The sequence below is a fragment of the Vollenhovia emeryi genome, unplaced genomic scaffold (assembly GCF_000949405.1).
Source record: "Vollenhovia emeryi isolate VEMERY1.0 unplaced genomic scaffold, V.emery_V1.0 DF939140.1, whole genome shotgun sequence".
In the NCBI taxonomy this organism is placed as follows: Eukaryota; Metazoa; Arthropoda; class Insecta; order Hymenoptera; family Formicidae; genus Vollenhovia; species Vollenhovia emeryi.
In genome coordinates, this window is record NW_011967226.1 from 387,755 (window position 1) to 401,900 (window position 14,146).

Sequence of the window (14,146 nt, forward strand, 5' to 3'; positions counted from 1 at the left end):
CCGTTGGCTTAAATCAGTTCTCGCGAGTCTTACGAAAACGAGTTACGAGTCTTACGATTGTGCTTAGAATCGCAGTATAAAGTACATACATCAATTTAAATTAAACATTGCAAGCGGATATTTGACCGCGCCATAATTTTAGTTTTTCGCTCAAATCAATCCTCCCGATTTCTCGTCGTTCCTTTCTCGCCTGAAAATTTCCACTAATCTCCTCGCGGCGAAATGCCACGCGGGTGTGCGGCCCGCGTTTCCGCGATCACCGTTTCTCGTTCGCCGACGCGTCTCGCATTCCGACGCGGATCGGGTGCTCGTAACTTCGCCTCGGATTCGAGGGTACGCGCGAATTGTGTCCTCGGAGCGCTAATTGGGCTCGTTAACGTGTCTGTTGACGTACATCGAGTATCGATAACGGCGCGCCTGTGGCGGATGATAACTTATCGGGGAAGGAGCGGGGTCGCGGGATCCGCGTTAACGTTAACGTTTCACCGCGACCCCCGCGGTATATTTATGCAGCGCGGGAGAGATAGAAATATTCCCGGGGAGAGAGCCGCGCGAACGATGAGATAACATCGCGCGAGTCATCTTCATACGCGTGTATTCTTGCGATAATCAAGCTGTCTTCTCGCCGTCGAGGAAAACGCGGAAAGAGAAAGAGAGAGAGAGAGAGAGAGAGAGAGAGAGAGAGAGAGAGAGAGAGAGAGAGAGAGAAAAGGAGGGAAGAGAGAGAGAATGAGAGAGAGAAGAGATGAGAGCGTTCCCTTATAGTCCGCGGCAATTTCTCTCACCGACAGCGTGATTGCAGACGACGAAGGCGATTTTCCGCATTTCCTCCCCGATTTTCGTGCTCCGCGATTTTCGTGCTCTTCGCTTCCTCGTACCTCCCTCCCCCCTCTCTCTCTCTCTCTCACTCTCTCTCTCTCTCTTCCGTCCGGAATCGTGCATCGGACGAAAAAAAAGGGGGCGAAGGTTTCCTTCTCAATTCCTGCCGTGCCGCCTTCGTTAGCCCGATCGAGCGTGCGCGAGTCGCGACGGATCGGGAGGAGAAACGAGAACGAGAGGGAAAAGAATGTAACAATGTGGAACAAAGGCTCCGCGCGTGGAAAGAACGCGCCGGGGGACCGGGCGAAGGATTTTAAATAAGAGAAGAACGGAGGGAGAAAACGGGGACGGATTAATTCGAGGAAAAATTCTAATTATCGTGGAAATACGTATTTACCCTTTAATTTCGTTTAATACACGCACTTTAATATCTATTTCCGCGACTTATCGTTAGCACGGGCATCTCCTTGTCCGCGCGCGGTTTCGTGTCGTTTCAACCTTTTTCAGTCGTTGACGTTTGACTCGATTCAGCGGAATCGCCCAAAAAGATCCGATTATTTCGGGCCGCGTTACATATTAATCACTCGCTACTTTCGTTGCGATCAATCCGGTCCGCGGATTCAGCTGCACTCGTGGCTAATTAAACAACACCTAGCTGTACGTGTCGCAATCGGTCGCAAACATTCGCGTTAATCTACGTGACGGGCCCGCATAATTCCATCCGGATTATTCCCGGCGTGTTAAATGATAGAAATATCGTTACACCCCGCTCCCGCTCGCTCTCTTCTCTTCTCTTCTCCTCTCCCTCTTGCTCTCCCTCGTCCTCTCCCCCGCCCTCCCCCCCCCCCTCGCTCTCTCTCTCTCATTCCCGCTCACTCTCACTCACTTCCTTTTTTCCGTTAAACACATGTAAGGGGGCGAGACACGCGGGAATGGGGTAAAGCTGTAAAGCGTCCTCCCGTGCTCTTTTTATCCGTTCTCTCCCTTTCCCGTTCCCTCCCGCGGCGCATTACGCGCGTTGCGTCTCTGTCCGTGAGCGCGGCGACGGCGGCGGGGAGGGGGAGACACCTAAGTGCAAAATTATTTTAAAAATATTTTCTTAACCGCGTTAGGAGCCTGAAAGCTGACCCGGTGTCTGCGACGCGCGTGCAGGGCCTACCCTCCGGGGGCAAAAAGAATTGGAAATGCCGCCGCACGGCGGTTTTTTGGACTACGCCGCGGTTTTCATACCCTTCCGCCATCGCCGCGCGACGGCGACGTCTTCGTATGCGTGCCGACGTACCGTGTTGCCGGCCCTAACCCTCTCCCCCCTCCCCTACCCGCCGAGTGACCGCCTTAAGTGTGATTTTCGAGAACGGTTAGCCTCACGGGACGATGGAAGTATCATTATGCACTTCCTTTCCGCGATAGCGGAAAAGGCGGGCGTATCCGTCTATCTCCAGCTATCGCTCCCCGATAACGGCGGATGGATATGTCGGCCTTTTTCTTCTCGAGCTACCGCGATGGTGAAGCAACGCGAGCGATTCATCGAAGGCAGCGCGTGTCGGTTTTACTCGATTTCTTCATTGTTTCGTAGACGATCCGGAGCGGAGTTTCTGCTAAATTAATAGGCGTCATCTGTTGGTTCCACCGTGAATTTATTGCCCTTGGTGCGAAATCTGTTTAGCGGAAAACTCATTGTTAGATCGTGTGATCGTCGCGAAGAAAGATTTGCGATCTGAATTTGGACGTTGAAAACCTACTGTCTCATATTAGAATCCTGTCTCATAATAGAGGACTTTCCTCTGTATTTAAATTCTATTCTCGAACGCCTTTATTTTATCTTCAACCCAGCGTTTCGTGAGGAATCTCGCGAGAGGGTTAAAAGGGTTAAACGTGGATTAAGATTGCGCGCGTTGGGTCGATTTTCGAGGGAACCGAAGACGCGGACGCTAATCGCGCGAGAGTACACCGCGGTTTTCCGGTGTCGTCCTCGCATCTCGCCATGTAATTTTTACGCGCCCCGCCGCGTAAATCCGACGACAGTTACTCGGGGAAAATACCGGCGGAAAATTTACGTTACATTATTTGCTATAATAAGTGACTTTTCCATTAGGCGAGAAGTAGATTTCGGTGCGCGCGTGCACAGCTTTACATTTTACAGTATTACCTATACGTCCTTTACACACCTTTTCCATCCCATGTACTTTTAAACCATCCTCTCCCTGGCACCGGGCGCCGTACCACTTCGATGCTTTTTACGCGGTGCTTTTCTCTTATTTTGAACCTCTCCGTTGGCCTGGCCAAGAGTTTCCAGTCAGCGTTACGTAGAAAACGTTGAACTTGTTCGAGAGAGCTTTTCCTCTCTCGGAAAAGAAGCGGCGCGGAGCGTGGAATGAACGGAAAATGTCAAACAAATTTATTGGGTCTTCGTGACACGGCGACACGGATGCTCCTGTCCTCTTTCCATCGGAAATAATAGACGGCGTTAATTGCCGAACGCGAAAGTCGCCGGTCTGCCGCGAGTCGCTCGCGAGTCGCCATCTCTGTAAAATGTAAAAACAATCGAAATTAGCGCGTTACATTTGTAAACGATGCTCAATATCACGTACAATTATATAACTTCATAACGATTCGCGGACATGGAATTGTATCAAGTTCAACAATAATCTCGTAACGTTTGGGACATTTTTCGACTTGCGTAGAAATTGGCGTTCGTGCGCGCGGGACAAAAGTCAAAAGGCCCGTCGAGGGTGTCGATACGGCGCCGATTAAGCGTTATGAATTTTTCATTAAAAAAAAACCCGGTGCCGTTTTAACATTATTTTTCTTCCGCCGAGAGGGAGAAATTCTCATTTTCTCCTCCCGCGCGCGCACACATCCATCGGCCGGGTCTGCTCAGCCTGATCAAAATATCTCCGTCGAATACTTAATTACTTCGATCTCACTATCTTGTAGATGGCTTGCTCTAACAGCCATGTACATTATATACAAGGAAGACTTATGATGGGGTTCCAATTTGCCGCGGGGCGCCGTCAGGCTGCGTTTAACAACTTTTTAATGGAGGCTTGGCGACCATCGTCAGCCCCGGTCGCCAACGTTGAAACGTTAATTCTAACGGGTGTCGTCCCGAAAAATGAGTTACTCCGTTTCACCTCCGTTGAATGGGCGAGAACGCGTTTCTCCCGTTGTCCCGCGCCATTGAGAGAGAGAGAGACGTGCGAGGACGCGTCGTCGAATTAAAGTGCTTCAGAAAACTTGGTGCCGTCGCGCCGCCGTGGCCGGCGCCGTTAATCGCGATGTAAAAGAGACACGAAGCGCAAACACGACATGTTAAAGCGTTTACGAGTTGCCAGGTAAATCGATCGATCTTGCACGCTGCGCGCGTCCGCCTAATCTATTCTGATAATTCACGAAACGATCCCCATACCGAGGCGTATCGCGTTTATTTTCCGTTGTTAATATTAATTTCCAGAAGTAACGCGAAAATGTTGTTGCGAGAGGGCATTAACTTGATATGAATTTCAGCTAGCTTTTATACCCATTATCCAATACGCTCGCTGCCGCTGCGTAAAAAATTTATAAAGATGATACATTATAATAGTATAATGAGAGATATGCCAATGTACACGTGTGTCATTATTATATCACAACACATAGGAAACCAGAATTGAAAAATGTTGTTCCCGCGCAGCGCGATTGTTTCCCTCGACGGCCGTGCGCTCCGACGGGGATCGGCAGGGGGCGGATTAGCGAAACGTTAATAAAGAGGCATCTAATTAATCAACGTATTTTCCGGTAACGCGGCGAAGGGTACGTCGCGGGCGGAGGGGACGAGGGAAAAAAAAGGAAGAAACGCAGGGCGGGGGAGGGGGGTGGAAATTGCTTAACTATAATATTCCGGCGAAATTCGCGATAATAGTAATTAACCGGCGCACGGGATCTCCGGGAGTTACCGGTACGCGTAGCCCCGGTGGTGTCCACGATTTGCACGCGTCGAACGGCGAGGGATCGATTTTTCGCGCGCGTACACGCGCGCACGGAGAGCGTGGCGCGCGCGCACGCATCCCGTTCGCGCGCGCTAAACTTTCTCGCACGCACGTACGCACGCACACCCCCGTGGGCCCGCCGTGCGAGATACGCGCGCACGTGTGCGCGCAGGCACCCACACGTGCACGTTTCGCCCGAGCCATCGCTCTGAGCCCTCGCAGAATCTCGCCCAACCCCGGCGCTCTCTCTCTCTCTCTCGTTTCTCTCTCCCTCCCCCGACAATTCTCCATCCCTCTGATAAGCGTCCGCGCCCCCCTCCTCCCTGCCACCCTCTCGCTCGCCCGCCCGCGACCCTCTCATCGTCTCGTCTCCCTCCCTCCCCGAGGCCGTCCTCATCCCGACGCGAGGGTCCCCCCTCGTCCCCGACAGCCTCGTCTCCACTCCTCGTCCTCGTCCTCGTCCTCCCCGCTCGCCCCGCTCCCCGTCCCTCTTGCCCTCGCCCACCTTCACCGCCGTTCTCCACCTAACCTAACCTAACCTAGCGCAGCATCCGCGTTCTGGAGCTGCTCTCGCAGCTCTCGTAATCGCATTTGACGTCGCTACGTTTTTGTTTCAGAGCAGTACGTGACGCTTCCGCCCGTGAGGGCTCTTGGCAAAACACGCGAGGGAGGAAAAAAGAAGAAGACGCCGATGGAAAGGGAGAGAAATAATGTGTATGTCTGTGCGTGTATGTGCGAGATAGATAGCGGGATAGATAGTGAGAGCGAGAGCGAGAGCGAGAGAGAGAGAGGGGGAGTGCAAGAGAAAGAGCAGAGGAGCAAGTAAGGAGGAGGGTACGAAAACGACGAGAGAGGAACGGACGCGCGAACGTCCGGAGAAGGATAGCAGGGTAGGTCGGGGGTGCGCATCGAGGATCGAGGGATCGAATGGGAGGTCGGCCCCCTTGATCATCTCTCGGCTCGGACGAGGAGGACGACGACGAGGAGGACGAGAAGCAGCCGAGAAAGGAACTCTCTTTTCTCTGCTGTTTTTTAAGCGTCGTAATTTTTGCCGATATTTCTTGGCATCGTTTATTCCCTTTGCTAGCCGCGCCATCCCGCTCTCTCCCTCTCTCTCTCTCTCTCCTTCTCCCTCCCCCCCCCTCTCTCTCTCTCTCTCTCTCGACTGACTCTACATCCGAGACGAAGTGCTTGATGATGGAAGGCTCTCGCGGAATCCGACCCCCTTGTTCCTCACAAAGGACCGATGCGAAACGGGACCGCCTGAAATCAACAGTAATGAAGATCGATGAAATTCGCATTAATGAGGATCACTATGCCGCGAAACGCCGCCGGCACCGATTTGGCGCCGATTTGTCAAATTATTTCTGCGAATAAGATTTTTGCGCGCACACGCATGTGGGAAATGTATCCGGGACATCAGTTGCTTTTCGGCCGCGAGAGCGCTTGTTTTAACGTAAATAGATAATGTTCGACGCTCCGGTTAATTTTATCTTAACGGAAGTTTATGCGAGACGCGCGATTTCGTTGTCGGGATACCCGAATAAAAATCTCGTAGCGAATTACAGCTTTTACCAATTTCCTCGCTTCAACAATACCGGCTGCAAATTAATCATAACACTCGTGTATCCAACCGGGCTCTGTATAATTCGGAATTTGGCACCGAAAGAGCAAGGATATCTTCCGACGAACGTGGTTAAAATTACGCTGGCGATAAGAACTCCGCCCGTAAGAGAGCTGCGTTATGTCCGAAAAGAAACCGACGCGCAGGACAAGGGTGGAAAGAAACGATATATGAATTGACATCTTAGTAAATTACAAGTATAGGTCGCCTACATCTTGCCTTGGACCCGCATTAGCGGTTTTCTATATGTTGTTTAGTTATTAAAATTGTTCGCGCAAATTTCCTGAACTTTGCCGGCTGCACGGAAACGCGGCGAGGAAGTTCTTCCAGAACGATTAAGCGAAATCACGCAGCTTTGAATGCAAAAAAGAGAGAGGAGACCCTGACACTCAACCGATCGCACCTACGGTTTACACGCGGCAGACGGGGTAACGTTTAAATCGGACAAAAGTCTCCCTTACGCACAAGTCGGCCGGCACGTGCTTGGCAATTTGTCGGCCGCACGTGTCACCGGCGAAACCACGTCAAAATATTGCACCCGATCTGAATAGGCCAATTATCAGGCTGCGTAACCCAAAACACGCCCACGCATCACGCGGCGGAGATCTTCGAGGCTGGGCGTCGTTTTAATTTCGAAAGTCGACGCGAAATTTCCCCGTAAGCGCGCCACGAAATTGCGTGCGAAATATTTGCCTTAAAGGAGCACCTTCTTCGCCGCGAATTTCGCCTGGTTCGCGCGCAGCCGCGCGGTGTCCGTACGATTTCGCAGGACGACGGCGATGGCGATGGCGCGGATCCGGGCGAAGTGTGCAACGCCAACGAAATTCGAAGTCCGCGGCCTTTGTCGGGCGTCGCACAAAGGGGAAAGTTTCGCACCGGTAGCTTGGCAATTCCGCCTCTTTCAATTCCTCCAAAACAGAACGCCCACGGCGCGTGTCGACACTTTCGAAGGCCGTAATTTTCTCGACAGCGCTTAAAACTCGGGCAAAGCGGGCCAATTCAAGACCGGACCGGGCCCCTTTGAGGTTTCTATCATTGTCGGCGCAATAATTCGCTTTAACGCCGGCCCGCCCGTTCCCATGGCTCGCGGTTCGCTTCCTTCACTGTGTTTATTCGCGCTCTCTTTTGTTTGTCGCACAATGTTTGCGACAAGTCCCCGCGTTTCGGCAAGCCGCGAGGAATACGCGAACAGACTGTGAAAAAAAAGGACGCACATTAATGTTTTATAAAGACATTTGTTTTATCACAGCGTGTGTTTGCGATTATTTTATTTTCTATCGGAAAATTAATTTTTTTGTCTCGCATCTTACAACATTGTTTTCTTTTAAGTCATCTTTAAATAAACGTGAAACTGCTTCTCGCGATACCTGATTTTCCGAAATCATTCCTCTGGTGTTTCATTTCTTTGGAAATTTTTACAACGATCTGTATTCTATTATAGAAGTTGATAAAATTTTAACAATTCGATTCTTGACTTGCGATCCTTCTGTTCGAGATATCATAAAAGATTTTTAACGCAAATGGAAAAGAAGGATAGCTTTTATGACAAAAGAATTTTATATAAAGTGTTCCATAACGTTTTTACCAAATTTCAAAAGAATATTGATGAACTGCAATTTTTATCCCTTCACTGTTTTTTTTCCCCGCAAGTTTTGACTTTTCAACGTGTCGCATTAGTTGTAAAATTTCAATTAAAATTTTAGAAAAACTCTATTGAAATGAAATAAACGTTTTGTTTTACGATACAGGTTTTAATTCAAGCTGCCTACGTGCCAAATTGTTAAAAATATCACTTTAGTTATAGTACGACTTGAACTTTCATATTTATATCTGTGTAAGGGACAGCGTTACTTTTTATAAAATATAAGGGAAGAAAAGAATTAGCATGATAAAGAGAATTCGCATTTGAAAAGTATATATAAATATATATGTAGCGTAATGCAACGTAATGACTATTGGTCGCAGCGTACATGAGACGAGAGCAGGGAAAGATGGACGGAGGTAAAGTACTCGATAATTTCATCCCTTCATAATGCAGGCGTGCATCTCGTTGCACGCGAATGGTCGCTCCGGCGCCGGCTACGAATTCCACGTGGATTTCTATGTAACGTCAAACCACTGTTTGTACACGACCGCCGTCTGATCGATCTAATTCGCAAAGGGTAGATGATCGAGATTAGATTTTATGGAGCGCCAGCCTCATCGGACCATATGCATGCTATACTTTGTAACGTAAGGGTAGTTGGCTGCACCCCGATGACTTGCAAGTAGAATTAAAAATGAAGGACCTCGGCGCCGGATGCGAGCGCAGTTTATTAATAAATTTTTAAGTCGCCCAGTGCAAGTCGACAGACGTTGTAGTTCACCTAACAACGGACGAGGGAAGACTTGAAGATAGAAAAATAGCAAACTTGAATTTTTGGCAATAAACGCCAAGAAAACTTATTTAGGACTTTACGATCTCTCGAGTGTCAATTTTGATATCGCCAGTAGACAATTAGTCAGTGAACGATTTTCGACACGACTGGGGTAAGTTTATTCTTAAAAGCGCCCTGTAATTTTTAACAATAAATTGATACCAGTTGTGCCGAAAATTGTCCACTGATTTATAATTTATGTTTTCGTGCTCGTCAAGGAGAAATTAAACATGTACTGTCTATCTATAGCGCTACTGCACATATTCTTTATCGCACAAATGTAAAGACATTCTTCTTCCAGCTCTTAATTAGAACTATTGTATCTTTTCTTCATTTCAGTATATAATCTTTCTTCTGAAAATTTTCTTCGCAAAGTTAATTGTGCGGCGATAAAGAATGGCGATAAATGCGTATTGAAGAGACAATACAAATAACTTGGACGCACCATTTACGTTCGATGAAACATTCTTGGTGAAAATCTTGTTGATCACTGTTTGAAATCGGATACCAGCGGCAATCGTGGCCCTTGCCCATATGGGAAAACCGCCCACTAATACATGGCGCACATGTGCACACGTACATATATGTCTATGTACAATTACGAACGTGTACATGGTTATATATGCATATATAATTATGTCATACAATATACGTATAACGTGTATATGTGTTTTTCGTACCTTTCCAGAAAAATGTTATGTCGGAAAACTGTAATCACAGATATAAAATATAATAACATATAAAAGCGTGACGAATGTAAAATTCATTATAATAAATTTGCAACATTTTTTGCATACATTACATTTTTAGCGGCGCGTGTGCGATAAGTCGCGAACCGGAGAAAATATGCGCCACTTCATTTCTGACATTTTAATTTTCGTTAGTACTCGAATAGCGGAGTTACGCAAATGATATAATGACATTATGTAAACGATAATAAGAATATAGGTGTTGCGTGAAAAAATTGCGTATAAAATATATACTATTAAAAGCTGAAATATAACTGCGAATATAAACAGCGCATATTTTAACATATTCCGATGTAAATCGTAAAACACTTGCAAATTTTTCTACCATTTTACGATGTATTATTTCATTTCAATATGATATAAATCGTAAATCGCAAATGTGCTTTCAGATTCTCAGTGTAATATTTTACTGAGGATTATTTCACTTTTAAGGATTGATATAATTCGTCCGCGGATGCCAAACTAAAAACAAAGCTTCCTCTATGAGGAAGCAAAATGAATAGAAAATATTTGCAAGTTACGTAATAAGATCACTTTAATAGAGCATTTTGGTGTCGCTAACAAAATTAATATTTTTTAAATTTACTGAAAGAAGGAAATAAAATAAAATTTATTTTTCCCTTCAATTTCCACATTTTCATTGCAAATGATAACAAGTTCCAAATGTTATCATGAAAATAAGTTTTCCTAATGCAATTATTTCTTTTTAAGGAACTTTTTATAAGCTTCTTCCCTGCTTTCTAGAATTCAAGAATGGCCAGGTATGACGTCTGGTCCAGAAGGTGTTCAGGAAACTATGACAAAATGTTGCTGAAAACGATCGAGAATCGCTGTCAAAGTTATCGGGGAGGATAAAGTGTTCTCTATATTTCGTTCCGAAGTTTTGATATTGTTCCTTACAGGGTAGTTTATTCGCGGCTAGTGTGACAGATTTCGACCACGCCCTGCCGATATGGTACCCCCTTGCCCATCTACCCTTGTATCCACACATCGAAAAATTGTCGGCTTTGATCCGCACGCGGCGACTTCTCCGGCACCGCATTACGTGTCGCGTTTTCATTCAATTTCTTTAACGAGGGCATTTAAATTTAGGTATGACGTATTATTAGTTAGAAGAAATACTGAAGAATTATCGAATACACATGTGTGTAATCGTGGACGTTTCCTTGTGTAAATAAAAATTATACAAAGCACTACTAATTAATACTTTGTTTTTTCGCTCGCCGTACAACGTTTCCGTCAAACGACCATTTCAAATTACGTCATTGCGTTCGTTTAAAAATGTAAAATTTTTATAATGTATTTTTAATAAATTAGATAAAAAAGAATTTATTATTGTCGTCAAATAAATTTAATGAAACTGACATAATATCGATAAGTTTAGATTTTAATGTAATGGACCAATAAAAAAAAAATTATTCCCCGAGTTCTTTCGTGACGCGACGCGACGGAGACACATCGTGGTTTTGCTAATTTTATATCTGCGTCAGAGAAACGTTTTTTTTTCATCGCTCGTAATTGCTTTATCTAGTCGCTTTATTAGTTAGGTAGCTGTAGGACGAGACATTGAAAAATACTTTTAAACACGTTATCGTTTTAAAGATTTTTTTATAGAATATATCGGTCCGGTTCGTTTTCTGTATTTTTTTTTTCGAAATCGCGGAATGGTTGTTTATCTTGTTTTGACCAAGCCGCGCAATGTCGGTGGCCCAGTTTCCGGGAAGCCAGCAAATTGACTTTTGCCAGTTCAATGAAAACGGCAGCCGGGCCTTTGAAAGCGCGCCGCTCTCGAAACTTTACATTTCTTCGTCGTGCTCCCTTTCCGCCGCTCCGTTCGATCTCGCGGTGCGGAGCTCATCGATCTCCCTCGGCGCGGTCGAGGAAATCCTCTCGTTCTCTCGCGGGTCCCGTCTCTCGTTGCGCCGGGGGGACGCCCCGAGGAGGTCGCAAGGACGAAGGACGACTCTCGCGGAAAATCGAAGAGCGAGGAGAGACGACGGCTCTCGCGGGCGCGACGGAATATGCGCGCCCGCGAGAAAAGAAAATGCGCGCCGCAAAGAAAGGCAAGAGAGGAGAGCAAAAAAAAGCGCGGAGGAGAGAGAGAGAGAGAGAGAAAAAACCGAGAAAGAAAAGGTAAAATAGAGTGGAGGAAAGCAGAAACGCACAAAGGGGCGCGCGAGAGACGGCGGGGGACTTAAAAATGATATCCACCGTGAGACAAAGTGAAGGTAGCTCCGGCGCAAAGAAAGCCAGAAATGAAAATGGAAATGCCGACAGCTATGACGATGCAAATCGCGAAGGGACGCCGTAGCGAGAATGAGGACATGGCGAATGCGCAACCAGAATAGATGATCCATGCTGCTCAGCATAATTGGCGCCCCTAAGAGTTTTACGGATATTCCCTTATTAACGGCCAGTTTCCTACTAATCCAGAAAGTCAGATGCGATCAAATTAAACTTTGACTTCGTGGGAAACGACGCGATCGTATCGATGTCCCGTTTAAGTTTTTCAGAGATTATCGCGCTGCGGGTGTCGTTAATGTAAGTTTTTCAGTAATGTAAAAATGTCACGCTGCGTTGTCTAAGACCGAGAACGACATAGAAATGGCCAATGGTTCGGGTTTTCTCTCAACAGTCAACAATTTGTTATCGACAGATAAGTCGGAGGGATTTAACCAATAAAATGGGCGATCCTGCGGGGGTGCACACTGACGGACAAAACATTTTCCACGAGGAAAAGTTTACTCAAGAAATAGATCAGCAACGCTCAAAATGGTTTCGGAATGGAACGTCGAGTAAAGTATTCCTCGGAGAAGAAGATTTCGGGACGTAACCCTGAATCCAAATGCATGTTCCTAAACTCGTTAGAAAAAAAAGTGTCGCGACCATTCTGTCCATCACTGTGCAGAGCGAAAGCTGCGCGGGTTCAGGGCGATCTCGGCGGGGTCTCGAAAAAAGGGAGGAAATCAAGAAACGCAATCTACCGCGGCCCGACGCGAAAAAAAAAAGGAGACGGAACGTGCGGCGCGGTGTGAAAGGGTCGGGAGACGGAAGATGGAGAGCTCCGCTCTGCGAGTCTCCAAATTACAAATCCTCCGAAAAAGCCGGGCGCGAGATATACACAAAGACATTTAGCGCCGAGCCGAATGCATCTCACGGCGCAAACGATGCGCCACCGCCGCGTCGCGCGGCGCCGCGCGGCTATATACGTGCGGCACGCAGGTGGGTCACAGGCGTGGGTGTACATTACAATCAAATCCCCGAAAAAGGGGGGGAAAAGAATTAAAAAAGCTATCTGCCGCGAGATAATAAAAACGAAGACGAGAGCGCAACGTGCGCGCGCGGTCGCGCGGAGGAAAAGGCAGAGAGAGAGAAAGAGAGAAAGAAAGAGAGAGGGAGAGAGACAGCGGTGATGCTGGAGATGGGACGAGAGAGACGAACGGAAGGCCCGAGGGTGGGAAAGACGAGAGACGAGAGACGATGACGAGGACAGGGGATGGCGAGCGGGATCTCTCCTACGCCATATCCCTCCCAGCGCGCGTATTGGTGACTGGGATGAAGCGTGTGCGTGGTCGGAAAAGCGCTGCACGCTGGTAGCCCCGGAAAGAAAATCGCTCGCAGGCTATTTTCTGGAGGAATTTTTATTGGTACGCGCGCCATGTTGGCGGCGGCGGTGGGGTCGCCGCGGGCATCCCGGCGACCCCCGCGATTGGCCGTCGCCCGGGCGACGTACCCTCCGTCGGGCCAATCCAGCGCGTCCGCCAGGCACTTCGCACCCTCGCGTCGCCGGGAGTAGCGGCGGTGACGGCGGCGGCGCGCGGGGGCAGAGAACCGGAGGGGTGGTCGGGGGATCGAGGGGGGGCGCGCGGGTGGTAGCGACCGGTTACGAGCAACAAACCCCTACCACAAGCGACGACGACGGTCGAGAGGCAGGCAGGCAACCCCCTCGTACGCGTAACTCTGCTCGCTCACCCCCGCGCGGAGTCACCGGGATAACTGCATTTCGCGGACAGAATCCCACAAGAACTCACGGCGAGCAGTCGCCCCCTCTGACTCGCTCACCGCTCTTGTCGTCTCCGGGTTTTCCCACCGCGTTGTCCTTCGTCAGGAAGGAAGGAAAGAAGGAAGGAAGGAAGGAAGATAGGACGGAAGGGTGCGTCGGGCACGTCGCCTTCGTCGTCCTCGTTGTCGCCGTCGGCGCCGTCATCGTCCTCGTCCTAGTCCTCGTCGTCGTCGTCGTCGTCGTCGTCGTTGTCGTCGTTGTCGTCGTCCCGCGGTGCGCGCCATTTCCTCATACCGAGCCATTTCTCGCCAATTACTTCGATATTCGAATTTTCAAGGCCAGCTGATCGCGGACGCGCGTTCGACGGAACGAACCCTGCCCCCCCTCACGGGGGTCCGCGCACCCTTCTAATTGGATCGAGGAGATAATCAGATTTGAATCACGGCCGAATTCCAGATTCGCGTCGACCGTCTACCGCGACTCGTGTATTCTCGGCGACTGATGAATCCCGGAACTGGTACCGTGGATTTCTTCTAATTATCCACACCGTACGTGTCACATCTAAG

At 48.4% G+C, this 14,146-nt stretch overlaps 1 protein-coding gene across 2 annotated transcripts in view; it reads right to left on the reverse strand.

Moving 5' to 3' along the window:
• The window catches only part of LOC105567106 (multiple coagulation factor deficiency protein 2 homolog), a 51,486-nt gene that overhangs the window by 11,163 nt on the left and 26,177 nt on the right, over window positions 1-14,146 (reverse strand). The window contains exon 1 of one of the 2 annotated variants that reach the window (XM_012021671.1): window positions 2,988-3,157. The exons of the other annotated variant lie outside the window; for it this stretch is intronic. Coding sequence (XP_011877061.1) covers window positions 2,988-2,996 — 9 coding nt within the window. The 5' untranslated portion in view covers window positions 2,997-3,157. Of the gene's footprint in view, window positions 1-2,987; window positions 3,158-14,146 lie in introns of those variants that run through there. 2 annotated transcript variants of the gene reach the window in all.